Genomic DNA, 24,527 nt, shown 5'->3' with positions numbered 1-24,527 from the left:
TCTTTAAACAACAGCTTTAAGCTTTAAACAACAGCTAGGAAAGCAGAGATGAAATAAAGGGGTCCTGACAAATTTTAGATCTGGGAAGTTAACAACTGCATGAAGTTTAAAATGCAGTTAAACTGCACCTGGGATGTGACAATTCTGACTGTACATACAGACTGGGGATGAGAGGCACAGCCCCACATAAGGGATCTGAAGGTTTTCTTTCACCAGTAGAACTCAAACCATTTGGAGGACAAACATCCAGTGGGTCTGTGCTTTGGTTTTGTCTGTTTTAGAAATGGGGACGTTGTGTTTGATGTCTTAACTTTTATTCTCTTCCATCTCTGTTCACAAGGCTCTTCTGCTTTTGAAGTGGAAAATGGATCATAAGTACTCCTTTCTCTTAGTGTAGAGACCCTATTATCTAGAGGGGAATGACACCAATCATCTTGCTTTGGGGTCATTGTCAAAGCAGTGTCCATCTATGCTGCTTGTGATGTACCTCTCTACTAGCATGGCTTATGCATACTGCCACCAGGGCTCTGACAGTGTCCTTGAACAGAAGGAGGAGAGGACATGTCCTGTATCAGGGAGCTGTGGTTTGATAGCTGTTAGGTTTATTTAACAGTTGCAGCATTTAATTACTAGCGATGACATTCACTGCAACATTTGTTCTTACAGTTCCCAAAGGATTCAGATACAGAGAGCAGACTTAATTTTCCTTTTCCTTATCTCTGGTTCCAGGGTGTACTTGTATTTCCCCTAAATGCTGCAGTAGCAGTGTGGATATCGGAGCTCATCCCTGGCTGGGCTTCTCAGACAGGTGAATTGGTTGCAGGACGGGTTCTTGTTCAAAAGCCTGGCAGATTTTGTTTTTAGAGTTGGATGGAGAGGGAGCTCTGGGCCCAACTTTTCACCACTAGATGGCATGGGCCTTCAAGCTTTGCTCTAGTGGTCACACTGCAGGAGAACTAGTGCGTGTGCCCATTGGGGCCAATGTAGTTGTGTTCCTCTTCATTTGCTGTGCCTGCTTTTAGCAATCCTCTTGGCTGGGAAGGATGAGGGAGTGGTCGTTCTGATTTGGTTGCATACTTCGTGCCCAAAAAGCCATGAGCCACATGCAGAGCCCCAAGCCTAGGGAGGATCATGCTTTATTTGTGGCAGAGGACAAATGCTGTGTTTTGTCAAGGAAGGTGACCTTAAAAATGGATCATCTGCCTTGAAGGAGGAGATATCAAAGTACCCAGAGGTATCCGCTTTTCTTACCATTCACCACAAATAGAAGCAGCACTTTACCTCTCAAGGTTATGAGCAATGTGTTGCATTGTGAAGACCAGCTTGAAGGAATGAGCTTGTTTTGTTTTTTGTTTTTTTTTTTTTCTTTTTTGATTTTCTGGCCTAATCGTAGGACCAAACTGTCTGCTATCCAGGTACCTTCAGACACAGCCCACAGTTGCATCTCTCCCACTGCTCGCAGTTTCACTGCAGGGCTGTGAGGTGGAATGCTGGCCCATCAGGTCTGCCCTAAATCCTGCTTATTACTGAGCAGCTGCTCTCCAGCTGTAAAACAAAAGCTCACGATTAGCTCACTTAATGCTAACCTTGCAGGGAGGATTTTAATATTAGGCTTGGGGAGAGAGCCTTGTCACGTTTTGTTTGCATTGAAGACAGGAGTCCTTGAGAAGAGCAGTGAGATAAAGAGGCGGTGGGAGCTGTGCTGGCTGGTGAGTCATCCTGTTGGTTCAGGCTAGGGGAGAAGCAGGGAATGTTTTCTTGCAAAGAGTTTGGAGAAACCTGCATTTCCTTTGTGCCCTTTGTCTGTTAGACAGGAGTAATAACAAATCCCTTCTACCAAATGTAATGTTTACACTGAGAAACAGCCTCAAGCAGCTTATTGTAAGTAACTGTGCAGAGGTTTTGGCAATGGGACCTGGTGGTCAGCCTGGTACCAACACCTGGGGGAGAGATGGGGGTGCTTATCTCATTAATGGATCACAGCAGGGCTGTGTTCACAGCTCTGGGACTCATTACAGCAATTCCTACAAAAGTGATGCCAGCTGCCAGTGGGGCTGTGCTCATCCCTTAGGTAGATCTGTGTATTGTGAGCAGTGACAATAGCTGCAGGTGAAGCACTGCGGTGCCATGTGCTTGTTCCTTATCAAAAATTAACTTTGACATACAGCATGATAAAAGCCAAGTGAGTTCTCCCTTTCTGGAATGCAGGTTAATTACAGGTACCAGTTTCCACCTCCTGAGATAAAAGGCTTTTATGTGGGCTGCTTCTACCATCCTTCCTAAAATCAAAGTGCAGGGTGGAAAAACAAGTCCATTTTTCTTATTCATGGCTGCTCACTCTTGTGCCTTTTTATCTTTGAGCTCTCTGGTAATAAAGCCAGGCTGGAGGCACAGCATGGGGGTGTGCCCCAAAGCCTTATACCTGTACAAAAAGTTTTGATGTGTATTGCAATTCCATTCTGTGAGACACTCTAGAACCAGAGCAGGCTCTTGCTCTCTTCCCCTCTCCTCCTCATCCCATGTCTTGCAGGTTTTTCTGCTTGCTGCTTCTGGCCTTGCACAAATACTGGGTGCTTCTGGGACATTGTTTGTGTGCCTTCCCAATCCCAAGTGGTTCAGGCAGTGCTGGCTGTGGGACTGAACAAGGTAAAGTCAGCTGAGCAGGGAGCTGTGAATGGCTGCTTGCTTTTGTGCTTCTGCATTAAAGAAACAGCTCCAATCATGTTTCTTGTTACTAAGAGAAATTGCAGTGAGCAATTAAAAAAAATAAATAGGCTGAGCTTTGTGTATCTCCTGACATGTTGTCTTCCCTTGTTCTGTGCTTGCTGCAGTCAGCTCTACACATCAAGTTGCTGCTTGCAGGGAAAGAAATAGGGTCCCTCTTTGAGCTCAGAAACCTTTGGCAGGGAGATGGTACATGTGCTGGATTCGCAGCAGCTGCAGCAGTGTTCTTTGTGCATGGGCTTTGCAAGTGCTGGGCTCTGCCCTCTGGGAAGTCATGGAGGCAGTAATAGAAGGAACATACCTCTAAAGGTAATGCTGGCTAGGAGGACTGGGCTTGGAGGAATGCAAGGGGACAGAGGAAAGCAAGCAAGCTGTGCTGGTTAAGGTAGAGCAGGCAGCCTGCATTTGAGGTTCAGCAGAGAGAATTGTGTGATCAGAGAATTTTTTAAGTTGGAAGGGACCCTTAAAGGTCATCTAGTCCAACTTCCCTGCAATGAACAGGGGACAACAGAGCCCTCTGGGCAGCCTGGTCTAGTGGTTGGTGACCCTGCACATTACAGGGGGGTTGAAACTAGATGATCCTTTTCAACCCAGGCCTTTCTATGACTCTATGAACTGCAGCCATATCAGGTTGCTCAGAGCCCCATCCATCCTGACCTTGGACGTCTGCAGGGACAGGATCTTTCACCATCTCTTTGGATAACTTGTTCCAGCCCCTCACTACCCTTTCTGTAAAAAACAAAAACAAAAAAACAACAAACAAAACCCCAAAAAACTTATATCCTGTCTAAATCTCCCCTGGAGGCAGAATGGGCTCTGGCACTGTAGTGGGAACACTAAGTCACAGCTGGAATCAGTGATAGAACACCTGATGGGAAGGCAGGGCCAACCCAGTGGAGCTCAGGTGCAAGCAATCACCTGAGTAAACAGAAAATCCTGGCTCCACCCCTTCTCAGATCTCAGTTAGGGGTTGGCAGTGGTGGTGAGGGTATCTCGTCTGGAGATCCCTGCCTGCTGGAGTACCTTGCAAAGGTAAGATTTCTTCATTTGTTTCTGTTGCTGTTGCATTTGGGCTCGTCCTCATTTACTGCAACCGCAGAGTGCCACCCCCACTGTTATCACTGTACTTTCCATCATGTTATAGTGTTACAGGCACAGAGCAACTGCAGAGGCTTGGCTGTAAGCAGAAGGATGGTGCTTCTGGTGCAGGAATGCTCTGAAGTGTGCTGGCAGGAGATGTAGGAGGGATGTATCCCAGATGAACAGATCAGAGAATGCTCTTGAGTGTGAGGATGCTGGGGTGTGATCTGGTGAAAGTGTGAGAGCTTGACTCATATCTCCTGTGTTGTCTTTGCTAGAACGGCAGGTGGAAGATTTGCTGAAGCTGCGGCCATACAATGCAGGCACAAATGTAGCAGCTGTGCAGTGAGAAATCCCAGAGGCAGCAGCAGGGCATTGTTCAGGATGAGGTGCAGTGAAGTAGTTCCTGTGGGCCCTAATGAAGTATGGTTATTATTATGGTGGACCAGAAAATGTCCTTGAAATCTGCTGTTTTCAAGAGTGACCTTTCTCCTTCAGACAGCTCTTTCTCATGGGCCATCACTTGGTTGCCACACAGCAGCAGTTTGTTAGCAACAGCCCAGGGATGCCAAGGCTCAGCAAGGAGAGAGAGAGAGAAGAGGATCTGCCTGATTTCCCCTTTATTGTTAGTTTTTTAAATTTAGCAGAACGAAACAGTACTCCCAGGCAGCATCTCCCTGCTCCTTGGCTTACCCTTTTCAGGGACAGGAACCACACCAGAGCTTCACTCCCAAGGCTTTCATGGGTACTTTCCCTAGCATGAACTCTTTGCCACAAGCATGCAGCCAATCCCAGCCAGTCATGAGCTTCATTGCTGTTTCTCACACAGCTGTGGTGTTTGATAGGAGGGCAATGCCTCAACAGCAGGGAAATGGGGAAATAAGGTTTGGAAAAGATCATCATCCTTAGAGCCACATGGTTGTTTCAGGTGCTGTCTGGAGCCTGGCATGCTCAATTCAGCACACATTAGGAGAAGTAAAAGCAAGAAAAAGACCAAATGTTGTTTTTTTTTATTTAAAAAAACAAACAAACAAAAAAAAAAAAAACACCAAAACAACAACAAACCAACCTAGACATGTAATGATTTTAAAATGACTCTACGAAATAACAAACTGTACTACAGGCTTATATTAACGTTCTCCTTTTGAAAGCACAAACTACTGACATAACAGGTATGCCTCAAAACGCCTTCTCAGTTTCTAAGAATATACAACGAAAAAATGAACAAGGAAAACCAAAGCAATCCCAAACAGCAAAAGTACAAAGTAGGTTCAGGCAGATGGTTTTTGGCAATTGGCTGTTGGTTACAGTAAGACAGCCAGCACGTGGCACGGGGGCTGACTTTGGTGCTGCTGTGACTGTAGTACCTCCTATCTCCAGGCCTTGCTGGGGACCTTCTGCAGACTTGGGAAGGGATTGGATGGCAGTTAAGAGCAGTCTTCTCTCTGAGGCAACACATCAAGGCAGTAAAATATCACACACTGCTGGAATGGTTTTGTTTCAAGGCAACAAATCCCACTTGCAGTAAGGCACATGTTTAGATGCGGAGAAGGAAGTTGCAAAGTTAGACAGAAGTGCCTGTTCTCTTGGTGCTCTTGTGCAGTCTGAATGCATCAATGCAGGACTACCCTGACCTATCACAAGTCAGTCGTGCTTCTCCTTCCAAGGTGCCAGAATCACCTGGCATTGATCTAAGCTAGTCTGTTCTGATTACCTGCATGGAAGAGTGGCTTCTTCTACTTTGAGGACCAAGGACAGCTGGTGTTCCGGGACTTAGTTTTAGGGAATTCAAAAAGGAAAGCAAGAAAAACAGGGTGATGCATGTTTTGGAGCAGCCAGCATATATAGAATTTCTAAAGGAGCCTGTAACTCTGAATGGTTTTTTAAGGGTCCAAGTTAAAAGTTACAAGTTGGGATTGTGTACCCTACTGATGGAGTGGCCTCATTAAGACAGGAGGTAATTTCTGGCAACAGTGTAGTGCAGGAGAACAGTAGCTCTGGAACAAGTTTTGGGGGAAGAAAGCCCAGTATTTGAATAGCAGACAAATCTGCAGTGGATGCAATTAATTAGCAAGAATGTCTTAGAAACTGTACTCTCTTTTTTTCCTTCATTAAACTCAGTTTGCTCTATACAGATGTTTAATTATTTAGTATCTCAAATTCAGTTATTTTCTTCCCATATGAATGACAATCCTTACTCTAATGCTTTTGGAGGGATTGATATTTTAAGATGCTGCACATCTGCCACCTCAAAGATGAGCCCAAGTAATTTTCTCAGGATAACTGAGTCCACAATGAGCACAATGGCTACATGTAATTGCCAATGCAAGGATATATAAGGTAAAAATGTAAGTTCATGTTGCTAAGACTCCGAGTTTTGAAAACTTATCTTGTATGATTATTAGAAACAGCAAAGTTTAAATGCCATGAGATAACAAAAATATACAATTCCTTCCTTTTTAGAAGGTTCTGCTTCTTACATGGCCTTGTATGGCCTTGAAATGCTTTTCTCCCATATACCATATGCTTTGACTGCTGCTTGCTGCAGCTGTACACGTATACTACTCAGAATGATTGTATCCTCTATATATAACAAAATAACAGCAAGAAGAGTTAATGAAATTAACCTAGTAATTTCTAACAAGGGAAAGGGGTTCTATGAGAACCATTATGATTCATGGATTGCTACAAGCAGGTTTCACAACCGAGTCCATGTGCCAAAATTAAGATGGAATGAATCTAGATGAGTGCAGCAGTTAAATATACTGAAGAAATAGCAGTATATACAAAAGATATGCACTGCTTACCCGACGCATACTTTTTAAGGTGCTTAATGATGTTTTGAAGAGTGTAGCAACATATACATATATGAAGGGTATACATAGCTAACTGTATGGTAGGAGCATAATACAGAGCCAGATATTTTCCCAGATCCCTGATTTCATTAGATTCTCTAACTCATAAGAACGTATTTAAAGCATTTCATATAACATATCTACACAACGTAAATGGGGATGTCCACATAAAAACACTCCAGTTTCTTTGATAGCTTGCCGTTCGCGGGGTTGGGTTCAGCTTTGTTTCATAAAGATGCCATCTGGACGAGCGAGAGTTTGAACAGCTGTGCGTGGTAGGACAGCTCTGTCACTCGGTTCACCATCTCCTGCAGTGCTGCTGTGTGTGGGTAATGCAAGGCCGCCATCTTGGTAGCCGTCACGATGCTCTTCAGCAGTTCGCACAGCTGGTCGCTGGAGTTGCGCACCTTGTTGCGTATGTCCTGGGATGTCAGCTGCCTCGTGAGCGTGTCCCCGATGAACACCAGTTTGTGGGCGCTCAAAATGACAAGTTTGCTGTGAGCAACGAAGATCCGGGGGGGCTGCGAAGCGCTGACGCAACTGAAAAAGGCATCGATGGTGTTGAGGAGGGAATTGAAATGAGTCTCGTATTGGTCAGAATAGAACAAAAGCGGTTGTCTGTCGTGGGAGGCAATAGTGCTGTTGGCAGTCTGCAGGGCCTGCGGTGGCTTCCATTTGGAAATGTCGTTCTCCACAGGCTTTGTGATCTCCTGTTCCAGCCGCTGGAACTGATTGATCTGAAAGGTGAATAAGAAGTGTCTCTTTAAAGCCTGTTCCTGTAAGATGTTACGTATTGCAATTACATCTGCCTCAGAACAGCAGTGGGTGCCCTAGGGTATCTTACGCTCAAAGAAAACTATCGTATGTCTATTAAAACATACTGAAGAGCGAGGGGTGCTTTCATTAACAGAAGTCCAGGCAGAGGTCAGAAGATAAAGACATCTACACCACTTCATCTGTGTTCAGAAGCCTACTGAATTTACAGGCTGCTGCTCATGTGGAGTATGCTGCAATCAGAAGTGAGAGCTGGATCTGAGCGGCACTGACACCTACGCAACGTTTAAAAGCCAGCCATCTCTGTGGGATTTTGAGATGACAAACCTTCAACTCTCAGCTCCTAATTACTTTTAATGGAAACAAAAACAAATGGGAAATTAAAGACAGAATGCTTAAAGTGATGATGAAGCTGAAGTTTAATATGCTCAGAAGGTGGGAAAAGTAGAACATGTAGTCACTGTCCTCTCCATCAAAAGTGGGGGGAATGGCCGTGTTCTCAGCTCTTTTGTTTCTTCCATGTAGAATTTTCTGCCGTGTGTGTGGCACTGCACATTTTTGTTCTTTGCATTTCTAACTCCCTTACTTTTGGAGACTGATGGGCACAAATCTCGCTTGGAAAAAAACTAACCCAGGGCTACTTGTTAGCCAAGACCCGATACCTTCCATCTTCACAATATGGCACCTGGGACTTCCCAACTGTTTGTTCTGGCACTCATACATACCTCACAGCCACGCTGTTAACAGTCACATGCTGCTAAGGAAAGGGCCCCTCCTGCTTTATTTGACCAGTACTCCTTACGTGCAAGGAACATTACATTTCCATGTGATTATTGCACCTGAGCAAACATACCTGATGGTGTTCTAGCTCCATTTTGCTCTGCTTGATGATATTTTCTTTTTCTAGTAGTTCCTTCTGTTGCCTTTCAAATTCTTCTTTCCCCTGTTTTGCATAATGTAAAAAGACAGTGTTAAATAAAAACAATTCCTTAGCTAAAAGACAACCTGTAGGCCAAACAGCAGGCTTCTCTGCGAGGGCTTTTTCACTGGGAGTACACCCCTGAGAACTCAGAGGAATAAGAAGGAGAGTGGGGCAAGGGCAAAAGGCTATTGCTATTGTCTATGCAACAGATCTATTTGAGAGCAAGTAATCACCCAGGTGATCTTACTCTTGAGTGTGTCTTAGTGTGACAATTTGATTGCAGTTTTCCTGCAAACAGCTCTTACTTGGTCTTGCACAGAATAAGTTGTTGGCTTTGCCTACCTGCAAGTGAACATAATCGTAGTCATCCATCCAGCTCTTTTCTGAGCTCTCGTTAGCGATATTGTGAGGTTGTTGACCTTTACTCAGGAGAGGAGGAAGAGAACTGAAGTGACTCTGTGTTTTTTCTCCACGACGCTGCACGTGAGGACTGTTGTACGCATACTCAGGAGCATTCATATTCTCTGGGACGCTCCTGAAACGTGAGCTGCCTGACCCCTGTTTGAACAGGAGCTCTGCATTGACGCTGATGGTGGTGGTCAGTTGCTTGGCGTCGTCTGGCACTGTCTTTGCCACCATAACAAACCGATCCAGGTCATCACACTTGTTCTGCAGTCTGTTGACAGCGAGAACGTTCAAGGACCAGTTGTAGCTGTTCAGGTCATGGCTGGTTTGGGTAAGGATCTGGTGAGAGTCCTCCAGCCTTTGCACCTCCCTTCTCATTTTGTTATGGAGGCTGATCTCGGAGAGAAAGGAAGCGTTGGCTGCTGATCCTTTTGCAAACTGAAGGTATTCCAGCAGTGACTGCTCTACCTTATCCACGGCAGCGTGAATTTCATTGATGTGTTTCTCCATGTAGCCGTAAGACCGCCAGTCTGCTGTAGTGAAGGCCATGAGGTTATTGACTGCTGTCTCCACCATCTGCTGAAGATGATAAAGCCTCTCTATAGCAGTGTCTGGATCAAGGATTAGTCTTTTGTCCTGTGCAGTTGTTGCTGAGAAAGAAGAATCCTTTGATGTTGTTGAAGATGTGGACATGTTACTCCTTGTGCTTCCCGTGCTAGAGAAAGACAACCTATTCATCCCATCAGTCACATCTTGTAAGCCTTTAGTGTCTTGGAGCATTGGTGGTGGCACATCATATACACCTTCTCTTCCCTCTGAGGCTAGACTTTCATTGAGTCCTGTCTGTTGTCCTGGGAAAGCAATTCCCCTGGGGGTATCATAAACATCTTTCTGAGGTGCAATTTGCTGTCCAAGAAAATGGTTTTGATGGTTTACGGGGATGTCATAAACACTCTGTTTGTGTGGCGCTCCATCAGTCAATACAAGGCCCTCAGAAGTGTATTTCTTGATCAGTTCTTTCCCAGTTGTTTTGGTGATAGGAGGAGGAATATCATACACTCCTTCTTGTCTTGCACTGTTCCCCACTGGAGATGAAAACTCCTGCAAATTATCCCTCAGGCCTACGTCATCTCGGCATGCAGACGGGGGTGCAGCATACATCTGAAACACAAGAAGCAAACCATGAAAACTCTGGCTAGAATAGCAAAACAATTTTACATTTTCCATGTGCCAAATAAAATGCCTGGATGGAAGATCTGCCCTTGAATTCCATGGAGTCAGACACTTATCTCAAGTTTGAAGGAGCACCAGCTTTAATACTTCACATTTTAGGGTTGGTTTTTTTTTGATGCACGTTCTCACAAGCAGCAAAATCCAAGAAGGCAGGATGCTGCCACAAAGATAATCTAGGTCTAATGACCAAATCACATTACATAACACTAGAAGTTTTGATACAGTGCTTCGCTATATCAGTTTTAACGAGCACCTTAAAAGCTTAAGGAAATCTTTAAAGTTCTGAATCTCATTTTCCTTGGGGATCATACATAAACTTTGGTCACTCAAGAAAATACAGGATCTTGTGGAAACTTATGACACTTACTCCTTTGGCAGGTGGCACATCGTAGACTCCTAAAGCTTTTGCATCTCCGGTGGGAACTGGATGTGCAGTCCCCTTCGCTGATGTGTGGGGGATGTCATATATCTGAAGAAAAATAAATTGTACAGTTAGGAAATACACTCTGCAACTGAGTGAATGGCAGGCTGGAGAGATGAAGTCACAACTGACTTCCATCCCAAAGGTTAAATCAAGGTCAGTTTATTACAGATGTCTGTTGGGGTAAAAAGGGGATCAGTATGTTTGTGTGACTAGAACTGATGAGACTGATAGAGATCAGAGGGATGGAGGAATAAGCTTGTAGTAATACATGCTATTAAACTCTGAGTAGGGCTGCTCATGCTAGGACCACTTATCTGCTTCATCAGGTGTGGGTGCTCCTAATAGCAGGGAGTACAGCTGCTAGCTGTTTCAAGTATCCCACTTGGTGGCATGTTCTGCATTACAGTGGGTTCTCGGTGTGGTCCAAGGCTAACCAACACCTGAATGTCTTTCACTCAAGATTTCTCAGAAGTTCCAGCCACTCAGTGCCTGTCTGTTATGTACTACTGGGCATCAGCGATGTTCCCTAGAGGAGCCGCGCTGTCAAAAGAGCCACAGAGAGATGTGGAGCTGTTGAGTTACAGATCCTCCACGCATTTACTTGGGATGTCCATGGTCTTGGGGGCCATGTACGAAAGGTGTTCCCCAGAATGAAGATGTATTTCAAGTTCAGTGACATGGTGCAGCAGACATATGATGAAAACAATTCCCTGCATGGTAGCTGTTCATCCAGGAGATAATTTTACCCTTACTGAGTGAATTACTGTCAACTATGCAACAACAAAGTAAGGGGAAAAAATGTTCCCAGGCATTAAGTTTATTCTGTTTAGATATTCTGTTTGATCAGAACACTGAAAACAAATGGGATTTTTGTGTTTGGTGTGCTGCCAGACCTTACTCAACATCAAATACGACTCTGAAACACTTTCTGCAATCTGTGAAAAAGCTAGTGAACCTAATTAAAACTTGTTTTCTCTCAGAGATAGCTCTGCTCATAAACTTCTGGTAGAAAATAATCATCTTTTGTGCCCTTTCAGTGTGCTTTATTGGTACTTACCCCTTGGAGAGAGCGAACAGGAGGGATATCGTACGTATCCTTCTGGTATTTGGAAGGGAATTCATAAACATAACCTTGCCCTGACCTGACTGGAGTCACTACCTGTGAGATAGAAGAAGAGGAGGAAACATAAGCCTTTGAAGATGTTGGCATGTTCTGTCTGTAACTGCAAAGGGTTCTCAGTGTAAACATTCTAGCACTATTAACATTCACATTGTAGATGTCAGTGTTAGCAACACCAGTCTACATGTATGTCTGATAGCTGAACACTGCAAAAAGCTACACCTGTACTGTTTTTTACTTTCAGGCCAGTTCTGACGTGGCTGCTTGCTTATCTCCTATTTGTCAAGCATAGATTCTCCACCAGATCTAAGGGAACTTTGTCCCTTTGTCTCACTGACTGCCCTTTAGCACAGACCACACAATGTGATGGTCGCAGCACCCACTCACTGGGATCAGCACTTGGTACACCTTGCTAATCCCACTGAGGTGCCCTTCCATGCTGACAGAGGCTCAAAGTAACAAATCAGGCTCTGGAAGCATTCCTCCTTTGCTCATGGAAGTGCTTCCCACCAACTCCAGCAGAATATCTTGCATTACTGTGCCCCACAGGAGAACATCCCGTATGACAGAGTGTGAGCAATGGCTTTGAAAGTTCTCTATGTAGAAAGGCTATGCTTTAGCTTACCAAAGTGAGACATTCATTTATGCTGTCTCCATTTGGTTTGTCTTTATTAGTGGCTGAGAGGAAATGTTAAGTCATTCTTGAAGCATACAATGTAAGAACAGCCTTTGAAAAAAAGCTGAGAATTTACGTTTTTGTCATTCTATAGACCATTAGCTCCCATAATGACTTCAAATAAAATTTGGTCAAAAATAAATGCCTTATGTTTTGGACAGCATCTGCGTGGCAGAATTTCAGTATAATGTGGTATATATATAAAAAAAAGATGTTACCTAACCTCCAGAAAGAGCTGGTTTTATAGTGGAAATGCTGACATCTTAACCTCTGCCAGTGCTATTTAGCTCCAACAAGAAAAAATATAAATGCCATAACCTGGGGGCATAAAATGACAAATTACACAGGGCCATACAAGATGCGGTTTTGTGCTCAGCTGGGGAGAATTCTTTACCAGAGCTACTTAACTATCTTTAGAAACGTATGCAAGATGTGAAACTGAGTTTCTGACCACGCGCTCATAGCAGTTTTTGCTACAAGAGATCTTAGCATCCTGGCAAAATTTCAATGCGAGTATCTTTGCTACCTTAACAACGCAGGCTTTTCCTCTTTTCACTTGCTCTGCAAATATTGCTGTGTAGTTTTTGGCACTGTACCATGAAACAGTCACTGGATTTTTTTCCCCTTAGGGTGACTGTCGTTACCTGTTTGGAATATGGGTCCCATTCAATTGGGAGTAGCCCAAGGCAACGTTCTTCCCTGCAGTGCCAGCGCTGCACTGACTGTGAGGTTGTGGTAGGTGAGGGGGGAAGGACAGCTGTGGCAGGTGAGGAAACACAGCCCTTCACTGGAGCTGCTTCTCCTTGAATTAGCATCAGAGGACAGAGAAGACAGAACTGAAGCAATAGGATGACCTCAGTGCTGAGTAGGAGCGTCCCTGAGAGGAGTCCTGCTGGAGTGAGTGCAGGATTGATGGAGTTTAACAAGAACCTATAAATGCATTGAATTTATTGAGTTTATTTCTTCCTCTCAGACTTACCTACTGCACTGTAAAGAGATCTACAAAACTTTAAAGCAAGTTCTCCCTTGTGGTACTGGAATTTTACCAAAATGGATCAATTGTCCCTCCCTGGCCCTCCTCATGTAATCCTGGGATTATGTTGTTTGCCTGAAAAACTTTTAGCTTATGTCAACACCTCTTCCTCATGATATTTCTGGCCTGTGAGGGCCAGAGATCAGACCAGCACAGCTTGCATCCCTTTTTCCTTCAGTTGGGTGCTGCCAGTCAAACACTTTCCACCCAAGTTAGGAACAGAAGGACTTGGCTTTAAGCAAAGTATACTGCAAAGATCCGAGGGTTTCAAAATTACAGCCGTGGCCTTACTTCAGTAATAAGCCACTGAACTCTTAAAGCAGGAAGCAATGCGCAGCACCTCTGTAGAAGCTTTATGGCACCTCAAGTTGTTCAACATTTGCACAGCAGTATTACCATGCAGCTGCTGTTATTCTTGTTGATAGTCCTTGGAGATGATCCCATTTCTCAGAGAAGGCCGATGTACCAGATGCTGTATGAAAGGCTTCAACGGATACAAGGCTGCTGCTTTCATTTACTGTGCTAAAACAGCCTGAGAGCGGCCTTTCAGTATCTAAAAGGGGGCTGTAAGAAAGAAGGGGACAGACTCTTCAGCAGGGTCTGTGGTGACAGGATGAGGGGAAATGGTTTCAAACATACAAACAAAGGGAAGATCTAGGTTGAATTTAAGGAATAAGCTGTTTGTAGTAAGGGTGGTGAGGCACTGGCACAGGTTGCCCAGAGAGGTGGTGGATGCCCCGTTCCTGGAAGCACTTAAGGTCAGGCTGGACAGACCTGATGGAGCTGTAGGGTCCGTGTTCATTGCAGGGGAGTTGGACTAGATGGCCTTTAAATGTCCCTTAGCTCAAACGATTCTATGATTCTTTGATCATGGAAGCCTAAATAACCACACTAAAGCTAGAGTGGTCAGATGAACACCAATTTCACTTAGATTTTTGACACTTTTGCATTTGCTCAGACTTGACTAAGCTGACACAGTAGTGCCCCAGGGCCACCCCTTTATTTGAGTGAAACAAGCCCATGCTCTGGGTGTTTCTGGGTGACAACAGCAGTGAGAGTTATAAACATGACACACCTCATCTGGGGTATTCGTGAGCACAGCCTGCCTACGTGGGTGACTGTGAACACAAGACCTGAGCTGTCTGTAGAGCTGCGCTTAGCAGTGCACTGTACTTAAGGTGGCATTTATTTTCCAAATAAAATTGCCTGAGGCTTTTATGTCTGCTCATTTTTAGGCTTTTGAAATAGCAAAGACACAAAATACAGTTGTAAAAAAAAAACAGCAACACCCAGCAACAGCCAAGGTCTGTTGATAATATGAAAGACAACTCTGTTCTCCTAGTGACTCAGGTGTATTTTCCTGTGTGAGGATTATGATCCAGTAACAACATGTTCTGAGTGATTTCATCATAAAATTCCCCACAAATGCTGATATGTTCTGCGCTGAGTACAAGAACATTTCCTGTTGTACCCCCGCTCCTCTTCCCTCCCAACACTTTTAACTAGGTTAAACTTGCCTTCTGTTGGACTGCTTGTTCCCAGTCAGATCAGAACAGAAGCTGCTCATCACCAAAACATACCTTGAGCTAATGTTTTGTTACACTAAGTAAAAGAATCATCGAATGACAGAATTGCTCAGGTTGGAAAAGACCTTCAAGATCCTCAAGTCCAACCACAACCTAACCATACTACCCTAACTCTAACAACCCTCCGCTAAATCATGTCCCTGAGCACCACATCCAAACAGATTTTAAACACATTCAGGGATGGTGACTCAACCGCCTCCCTGGGGAGCCTGTTCCAGTGCTCAAAAGAATGCCCATGCTGCCTGATGAAATGAAAACGTGGAACATTCCCTGCAAATCTCATGTTACCTGAAACACCAGTATCTCGTATGGGAAGCTGGGACATGGGGCTGTACTGCTTCTTCTGAAGGAGGAAGAGGGAGGTAGCAGGGTGGATGAACTGAGAAAGCCATCAAACCCAGTATCTGCAGAAGCAACTTTTGATTTGGGGCTGTTCACCCATAAATACGTTAAATGAACTTGCTGCTTCTGAATGGGATGCTCAAGCCTTTCAGGGCATTGCTGAACTAGATAGCATGGTTTTGCATGTTTGATGGCACTTTAGTTTTGAAGATGGACTTCAGAAGGAAGGCTGTGGCTGCAAAAGGAAAGGTGCCCTTTCTCTCACTTGTGAAAAAGTACTAGCAGCCCTGCCTGGCATTTAGGGATTTGTTTCCCAACAAATGTCACTGAACTTCAGACCATAAGACAATTCCTTTTTGTCTTACCTCCTCTATTTTAAGAATGCCTGTGGTTATCTGAGTTTAAATAATCCTGCATTTCAAACCAGCAATTTTCCTTGTTTACGTGTTAAAGGAAACAGATGGTGTTCCCACAAACTATCCAGCCCAACATTCTCAAAACATTGTTAACCACTTAATCCATGCAGAGCAACTAACAGGGACCAGGTTTGGCTCTGGTGAAACATGTAATGGGCCTACTTTAAGCTTTCAGTACTGGAAAACAAAGGCAACTGAACAGAAAGTTTGTTCTGTTCTTGCCGTAGACCACACTCTTCCAAAGCAATTACTTGAGCCTTTTCCATGCCAACTGCATGCTTCTGACCAAGAAAAAGAGCTGAATGTGCAAGTACTTTGCAAAATATTGAGCCCTGTGGTTCACTATTAAAACCCTCTTCCTTAAACATAAGGAAAAAAAATAACATTCTATTTCTTCCGGAATTAAAATTGAAGTTAGGTTACAACAGAGAACATTCCTAACCAAAGCAGTAACAAAACAGTTCTTGTGTTTCCTGCAGGCACACAAAACTGTAGTTTACATTGCTTAAAGATTACATAGGACAAGTAAGCCTACAGAAGCCAGCTGAATTCCTCTGGATTTCAGCAGTACTGTGGAGGCAGAATGCAGCCTCTTCTCAAGAACTGCAGCACTCGATGTACAGAATGATGGGAAATGTGCTTTGCTGAGTTTCACAGGTAAGAAAACCAAAGCACAAGTATGCTGAACAACTTGCCCCAGAATCACCTGATTGCTTTTAAAATAGATGAGTGCTCTTCAGAGGTGAGGAACAGAAGGGATGTGTGGTAAGATGTTATAGTCATGCTTTCAATCTGGTGGTGGATAGTGATAGGACAAGGGGGAATGGTCTTAAACTGAGACAGAGGAGATTTAAATTAGATATTGGGAAGAAGGTTTTCACTCAGAGGGAGGCCGATGTACCAGTGGAACAAGTTGCCCAAGGAGGCTGTGGATGCCCCATCCCTGGAGGCATTCAAGGCCAGGCTGGACGTGGCTCTGGGCAGCCTGGTCTGCTGGTTGGCGACCTGCACACAGCAGGGTGTTGAAACTAGGCGATCATTGTGGTCCTTTTCAACTCAGGCCATTCTGTGATTCATTCAAGACAATGTGTTACTTTTCAGATCTTTCTGTTTTGCTTCACCCGTTTAGGAAGCCAGGTGTGTCTATTTAAGCTTTCTGGGGCAGGGGAACGGTTATATGGCTACATGGGACAGCAAGAATGTTGTATTTCAAATGGGTATCTGAACAAACTGGGAAGCAGGCGTAAGCTCTGTTCTTTCTGTTGAAAACACAGTGGTTTCCTCTCCTGGCTGTATCAGGATTTTCAGCAACTGATAATGCACTTCCTGTAAATAGCACCTGTCATATCACTCACTATTGTCTGGTATTTTCAGTAAGCAATAGCTTTAACTTACTTACTTGCTATACATGATGATACCCAAACGTTTCCAGCTGTTTGTGTCTTCATTCTCACATGTGCTAAGTATGCTTGCACTTACTAGTGTTTGTTTCTGTGAGTTGCTATAGGTCTTACGATCAACAAACCGTAACACTTCAAGCTGGACAGTGAATAGCCACCAGGCCACTGTAAAATGTTGTGGTGAAGTATTTTCTGTCATCACCAAACGGCTGGAAAGCTTTTGATCAAAGCTAACAAGCCTTGACAGGAGAGGATGCCTATAGAGACACTTCTAATGCACTAGGTTTGTAGATACAGCTGTGAGTTGTTTTCTAGTGCTCTGAGCCCAACCATTTCTGCAAGGTGACATAAAATTGGTAGCACCGACTGCGTTCTCCTTCCTGGGCTCTGCTCAGTAATGTGGTTATCAACACACACAGTGACACTGCAGCTTTTGTGCAGGCTGCCCACAAGTGGGTGCTTCCCAGTGAGTTTTCTAAGAAGTGAGATTGAGATGTGTGAAGATAAGGACGTGTGACAAACACAGCTCAAATACAGCTTTGATGGAGAATTTGTTTCTTGGTGTTGCATGCATCTTTACAATGGCTGCTTATGTCTCCTACCTTTTGTGTCTGTTTGTTGTCTGTGATCCTTGCTTATGATGATCTCCTTTTCTGCTCTAACTGTATGGACTAAGGGCTAAAGCATGTCCAGATGTCACTGACTCACAGTGTGAGAAAATGCCTAACTTTACAGACTCAGGGCTTTAAATGGAAACTTTATGATGTGGCTTGGAGTGCCTCACCAGTAGATATCCAGTCTTAAAACAGTAAAAATAAAACTACTCCTTGGTACTGTAATGCAAATAATAACAAAAGTAGATGCTACTTTTTTTTCTTTTGAGGTCACAGTGCTTCAACAGGGTTTAAGCAAGTTTTGGGTAGTGATTCTGGGCAATGTGAAACTGAAGTTGTGAAACCAATTTAAAAATAAAAAAAAAAGTGAAATCACAAGCTGGCCTTGATTCCAACCATGAACTACTGGTGATATGGGTAGAGAAAGCAGCTTTGCAGCTAGCCTGATTGTGACTTTTTAACTCCTGGTCTGAGCCTTTCCATAAACCAGCACACAGAAGTCCATTACGCTATTCTTCAGTTTTGTATTCTTTTCCTGTATCTGAAATACAGGCTTATTTAGTTTCCAAGTGACTTTGTTTTGGTTTTTGTTTGTTTGCTCTGTTTGTTTCTTAAGTTATGGAGTTACACAGATGACCTAAGTTTCCACTAGCATAAAATCACAGGGCTGCAGTAAGTGCAGTGGAATGGTGCTGATTTGCATCAGCTGTAGTTTTGGATCACAGCGCTGAATTTTCTGCTTGCCGCTGGTGTTCGTGATCACAAACTGAATGCAGTTGCAAAGCTCCATCTTTCTACAGACCCTACTGAGTTAGCAATAGAAGGCAGAATATAAGATCAGCAGTTTTATTTTTAATGATGCTTTCATGACTCAGTCCTGCCCTCACTCGCATCAGCTCTGGAGTTTTCTGCCAGTTGTGTTCTGAACAGCATTTCTGCTTGCTTCAGTGGAACAGGCTTGGTGCTGGCTGCCCTTGAACAGCAAAGCTGACTGGGAAGGGGTACTCCCAGCTTTTGAAGTCATTCTTGCTTACAAAATCTTATTAAAAAGAGCCAAACTAACACTTCTGGGGATATTCCACTTTAGAGAGGAGAGGAAGCACAGCATGTACCAGTTAGTAATAAACTATCAGCATTTTCAAGGGAACTGTGAAATAGGATACTTGTCCAAAGCTCTTAGCAAGAATTTTGCCAGTGCCATCCCCATGACATCTACTCACTTTAGACAGAGTGATGTAATTTCTGCATGTGATGACCAGCAAGGCCAAAGAGCTGATGTGTCACACCACTGGTGACACAACAACCGTGCATTCTGGAGTGCTGAACTACATGTTTGTGGAGAAAAAAATCTGTCTAAATTATTGTGTGATAAGCTCTTCTGGTGGAGAAGTACGTGTATTTGCTAAGGTGATCTTTGGGAACCTGTGATCCAATTTGAGCATGTGTTCTCATTAACAAAAAGCTCGTGGTGAAACTTGGCATCTCAGTGCTTCGGTAGCTTGCTCCTGCCAAATACCCGAAGCAGATTCTTGCTTTGTTCATCTCAATCTGTCTGGTCTTCTCATTTTATTGAGGTTCCAACATGAAGAACACTTCAGCAAATGCACGCTTGTTTCCTACGTTGGTGATACTTTCTCATCTCAAAGACAGAAGCCTAAATTTAGGGCAGGTTTGGAGGACAAGAAGGAACAAAGATGAAGCGCTGGGGCACCTTGGTGGAACAGAGAACAGTCTTGCTGTTGTGGATGACATGAAATCCTGAAGGCTTACAAACAATAAATCAGTTTGGTTAAGTCCAGACTATCTGTTTTAATTCTTTTGAGGACTTCCATCTCACAAGAAGGAGGAAATAATAGAAATATTAAATTTCTAGGTAGAAGGTAGGAGAAAGGGGAGAAAAACAGTCTTCATTTGGAATATGTTGAAATCAGATGTTTTAATGACATTGCTTCTCTTAAAATATTTCATTTCTTCATTTGAGACGTTTCTCAGAAAAGACTCTACTCTGTCAACAGTTTCAGTTTTGGCAAATTGGCATTTCCCAGTGGGAGGAAAAACTGGTTGTGATGAAGCCCTGCTGGTTTCAATTCCACAAGACCACTCTCAGGGGTACACATTAGCAGAATAGTGAAGTGTCCCTCCATCTTTTAAACTGAGAATCATGCTTTTCCGAGAGAAGCAGGCAAATAAAAGCTCCCATTAGGAAGAAGTTCAATGTAGTTGATTTGTAGATGTTCCCTGGCTCAAAATCTACATTCTGGCTCTATTTTTGTATTGGATTTCTTAGGGCAACTGTTCAGACAAGCTCTCCTACTGACTGGTTTTTACATTCACATAGCTTGTTTTGGCAAGTTAATGGGAAGTATAGACTCTTTGTAAACATACATTAATGCAACAGGCAATTAGGGATGTAGGTAATGCAGTGATTAGACTAGGCCTCAGACAGGTCTGACTGTGCATGTGAATAAAAAAGTTGTGATAAGACCCAACAGGAATACGTTGGTGCTCTTTAAGAATTGAGGATGGACAGTTTTACGGAAGGCTTTTGTCTCCTAGGCCTAACGGCATTAATTTCACTTTAATTCTATTTTAGAGGTGTTTTGGTAGAAAGCTTCATTTAGATTTAGAGGTTTTTGAAGGAAAAAAAACCAAACACAATATTAACACTGCTATTTAAAAAACAAAAAATGCTAACATTTCATGCCAGATCTGGAACCATAATCTTTGGATGATAATTAGTTTTCTGCCAAAACAAATACGTACAAAATCATGCAGCACCTGCAAAGCCTCCAGCTATCCATAGAACTGTATTTCCTGACCAAGATGAGTCTTCATCCATCCATTTCCCATCTCAGAAATAGTGCTTCCTCATGATGACAGTCGCTTTTGGAATAATCAACTTTCCATTCAAGTTTTCCAAAATGCTCAACTGCTGTTCTGCTTGAGTTTTGGTATTTGCGGGGAAATGTTAATTACCCAGACATATTATTTGGCTAATCTGTTTTCAGATGTAACCAAAGATCCAGTTAGTTCTAACTATCAAGAGGGAACTCATAAGCCTGTATTATTTACTTATTAAATTTAAGCTAAGGTTTGATCCTGTACTTGTGCCTGTGCAGGCAGATTTGTGTCCCCAGGGAGCTCATCTGTTGGTTGAGGCAGCAGGACCGGCCTTATTTCTGATGCTACAGGGAAAAAATGATGCCCTCTGGTCTACAAACAGAGCTGATTAAAAAGAGCCCTGTGCTTAGGGAGAAGCAGGGAGTAATGTTGAGCTCATATGTTTACTCAGCCTAATAAAATGCAGTTTTTTCTTAAAATAGTTCTCTAGAAATCACACTGGTGACTAACCACGGCTTACTCAGATGTGTGGATGAGGTTTTCTTCATTTGTTGCTTTGCATGGAGACTCCCGCGGATAGATTACTGATACAGGGCCCGTGCAGTTAAAATGGCACTTCTATTAATTCCACGTGGAAAGTTACAAGAGACATTCCCAAGTCTAAGGATGGAGCTGTGCGCTGCCTTTACCATTCAGCTTGCATTTAATCTGAGAGAATTTCATCCTTTAAAGCACACTTCATGAAAGAGAGCCGTGAGTGCCGAGGAATGCATTACAATTCCTGCAGCACTCAGCAATTCTGCTGTGTTTTCAGCACTGTAACACTGAAACAATATTTTGTTACGAAGGTTAAAAATCCCCAAAGTGGAATTTACAATGTGAAAGTAATAGGAAAAGAGAGATGGTAAGATGACTGCTCGGGCCCTTTGAGGGAACTGGATCACAGGACTTTTAGATTCAAGGGTAAGTGGGGACATTATTCTGTCTTGGAATACAAAAACATTGTTTTTATGGGAGGAAAAAGAAAGCTTGCTGGCAAAATGTGTCTGCCACGCTTAAAGGCAGTCCTTTACTTTGCTAAACGGATGCATTTTCATGCTTTGTGAATGTGAAGCTAGGCAAGTAAAAAGATGGTCAAGGAAAGGCAGGCTTATTTCTGGAGCACATTACACGCAGCTGTTTGTACCCTCCCAGCTAAGACAGTACTTCTTTAACTGGAAGGAAAAACGTCATAGCACAGCTAACTGACTCTGCTACTGAAGTCTGTGCCAAAGCAGTCAGGGTGGTGCTACTTGTGGGGCTGCGTTTCCACTTTCTCATGGATCCATCCAGAGTGACTCTGATTTAAATAAAGACCATTGGGAAAGAAGGCCTATTCCCTCAGCCTGTGCTTTACCCAAACCTCCTGCTGAAGGCACTGAACTCTTGAAAAAGGTGAAGGACACAGGATGGTGGGGTGTGAAAGGGTCTGCCAAGGGTGTGTTTACACTTGGAAACAGGCCAGGGATGTTCATGTGTGAATATGAGCTCCTTCCTCGTCTGCTTCATCCACCTTTACAAAGGCAGATAAATCCAAGTGTTTCCTGAACTGTAGAGCTCTAGTTTAAAACAAACAAACAGAAGTACTGGAGAGTTCCAAGTTGGCATCTGTCTCCATTTATCTGAGTTACTCGGGTCCTTGTGGGAGCTGCACGTCACGGCTGATGTCCGCTGCAGACCTGTCTCTTCCCCACTTGAGCAGCTGCGGTGTGTCAGCCTCATGTTCTGTTTTATGCTGAATCCTGAAAGCTATTGGTTCAGAAAACTTTCAGAATTTGTTGTAATGGCTTTCCAATGTGCAAAAAATTTCCCTGAAACTTTTGGCTAACGCTGTTTTCAGGATGGCTGGGACAGTAGAGCAGATCACTTAGGGAAACACTGAACTATGAAAAGAAAAACCCTGAGTTATGCTGGTGATGTTCTTTAATCATGACTTCTTGCAAGGACTTCAAACTAGGGAAAACTGTGTGTAATTGCAGATGCTAAAGACACTTGGTGCTTTGATAGCACCTTTCTCAAAGGATTTTTTGTACAGAATGAGTTCCCTTATAATTATAGCCACATGTTTTGTAGATGAGATCACTGAGGTGCAGAGATTCTCCAGACTATGTAGAACTCTGCGGCATGGATAAAACCCAGGTTTCCTGAATAGCAGGTGTGTCTGAAGGTTCCTTCTCTTTGCTTGTTGCAGTGAAAAGTGAGTAAGGCTGAGGGTTGAGCACAGATGGGAGAAATAAACTGCAAGATGCAGCTTTTGTATTTTAAGCTCCCCAAATGCTCTTTATGCTTAAGGGTGTAACTGTTTTCTGACCGAACTTGCAGCAGAGCAACAGAAGCTTGCAGCTGAATAAGGCTAATTTTAAGTCACTCTTCCTTATCTGTGTCATTTGTAGAGTAAGTTTTAGAAGGTGGCATTTTTATTTGATAGAAGAAGCTGTTAAGAGCTGTGTTGTTATCAACTTGCTTGGCCAGAATCAATTCATCATTGTAATCACCTGCCTCAGGACTCCTTTTTGGTTTGCTTTGCCTTTCTGATTAACTAGATGTTTGTTACCTCAGTGCAGCTTTATAACATGCTTGCTGTTGATTTACTGTTACCTGAGGCTAGATAATTACTGCCTGACAGCAGTTCCTGAGCTTTGCCTATAAAAAACCGGTATGGCAGCCAAACCACACATTTGCACACACACACACACACACAAAACAACAACAACAACAAAATAACAGGCAAATGTGCACAGAAATGCATAGGATAGAAACTGCTGTTGGCCCTGCTTAGGGTGGTGTTTAGGACACAGTCTTCTTGAACTGCCACTGTGAGAAAGGAGAAGGCTTACATACACAGTGAGTGTAAAGTAAAAGCCTTTCAACTTCTATAGCCCTGCCAAGACGCACAGCTTGCTGACCAGCTGTTTCTGCTAATGGAAGAAAGCAGAGTGGCTCAATTACGCCGTTTGGGCATGTGTCACAAGTCTGAGGAAAAACTATTAATCCCTGTGGAAGTCCAAGCAAAGTTTCCTTGAATCAAACATTCAAGATTTTCCCTTTTCCTCAATACTGCGGACTGTTCTTACAGATTCCTAGAGGAGGAGGATCAGGAGGACAGGCTGTTACCTTGTACATAGGATGCAAGTGCTAAAGTGCTTCTCCTTGGTTAGATTTGCTTTCACAAAAGCATTAGCAGGGAGTTGCAGCAGCTGCTTTTGGTGAGCACGGCTGTAAACACAGCTTTGCAAGGTTAGGCTGATAAAGAATGGAGTATTTTCTTCTTTACTTTTTGCCTCGCTCTTCTGTTACTAATAAACCTACAGTTCTTTCTTGTTTATCATCATTTCAGTTCCAGTGGGCTCTTTTTAGTCTAAACCAGAGAATTCCTTGGGACTAGACAGATGTCTGCCTCTAATCAAAGCAGGACGCTGGAATGAGGTTTGCCATCCAGCAAGCCTGCCACTACATACTGAGCACTGAGACTTGGGGCTCATACACCAAATTAACTGACTCAGGATCAAAGCAATCCCATCCTGAGCAACAAATGCTAGCCAGCACTAAGCACGTTGATAGCTGCTTTGCACAGGGTAAACTGCTTTATAAATATGCATTTAATTTATTCTAGAGTGGTCGATTCACTTGCTTTTGTGTAGCACAGCTCACTTCTCATAGTTTGCAAAGAATTGAGTGAAACAAGTTGTAAGCCAGATAATTGGTCTTATTTTTCTATAGACTTCAGAAAAATGCATATTCAGATTTTCTGAAAGGTTTCTAGGCATAAACTTAGAGAAAACAGGTGCGTTAGCATCTCTGATTTTTCATTTCCACTAGAAGTTTGCATCACTGAAATCTGTTTCAATTCTGTGTATCTAGGGTTTCAGCATGCTCCACGTTGCACCCAGGCTTATGCAGAATGCTGTAATAATTTTGGGGAGCTAGAGAAACAGAGGGAACATGGAACACGAAGAGATTTTTGTATGCAGAGTGACACAAACACATCCGTTACACCATGTATGCTATGCCAGTGGTCATTTATATTTTCTAAAAGGAAAGTA

At 43.3% G+C, this 24,527-nt stretch overlaps 1 protein-coding gene across 1 annotated transcript in view; it reads right to left on the bottom strand.

Annotated features, from left to right (window-relative positions):
- Positions 1-6,548: 6,548 nt before the first annotated feature.
- NEDD9 (neural precursor cell expressed, developmentally down-regulated 9) overlaps positions 6,549-24,527 on the bottom strand; it is a 34,216-nt gene continuing 16,237 nt past the window's right edge. Inside the window, exons 3-7 of the mRNA XM_042869278.1 lie at positions 11,475-11,576; positions 10,361-10,462; positions 8,698-9,921; positions 8,287-8,376; positions 6,549-7,396 (exon numbers count right to left, since the gene is read on the bottom strand). Of these exons, the coding sequence (XP_042725212.1) occupies positions 6,887-7,396; positions 8,287-8,376; positions 8,698-9,921; positions 10,361-10,462; positions 11,475-11,576 (2,028 nt within the window). The 3' untranslated portion in view covers positions 6,549-6,886. The remainder of the gene's footprint in view (positions 7,397-8,286; positions 8,377-8,697; positions 9,922-10,360; positions 10,463-11,474; positions 11,577-24,527) is intronic.

The sequence above is a fragment of the Lagopus leucura genome, unplaced genomic scaffold (assembly GCF_019238085.1).
Source record: "Lagopus leucura isolate 7727_CA_CO unplaced genomic scaffold, USGS_WTPT01 Super-Scaffold_100002, whole genome shotgun sequence".
NCBI lineage: Eukaryota > Metazoa > Chordata > Aves > Galliformes > Phasianidae > Lagopus > Lagopus leucura.
This window is presented reverse-complemented; position numbering and strand designations above follow the sequence as displayed.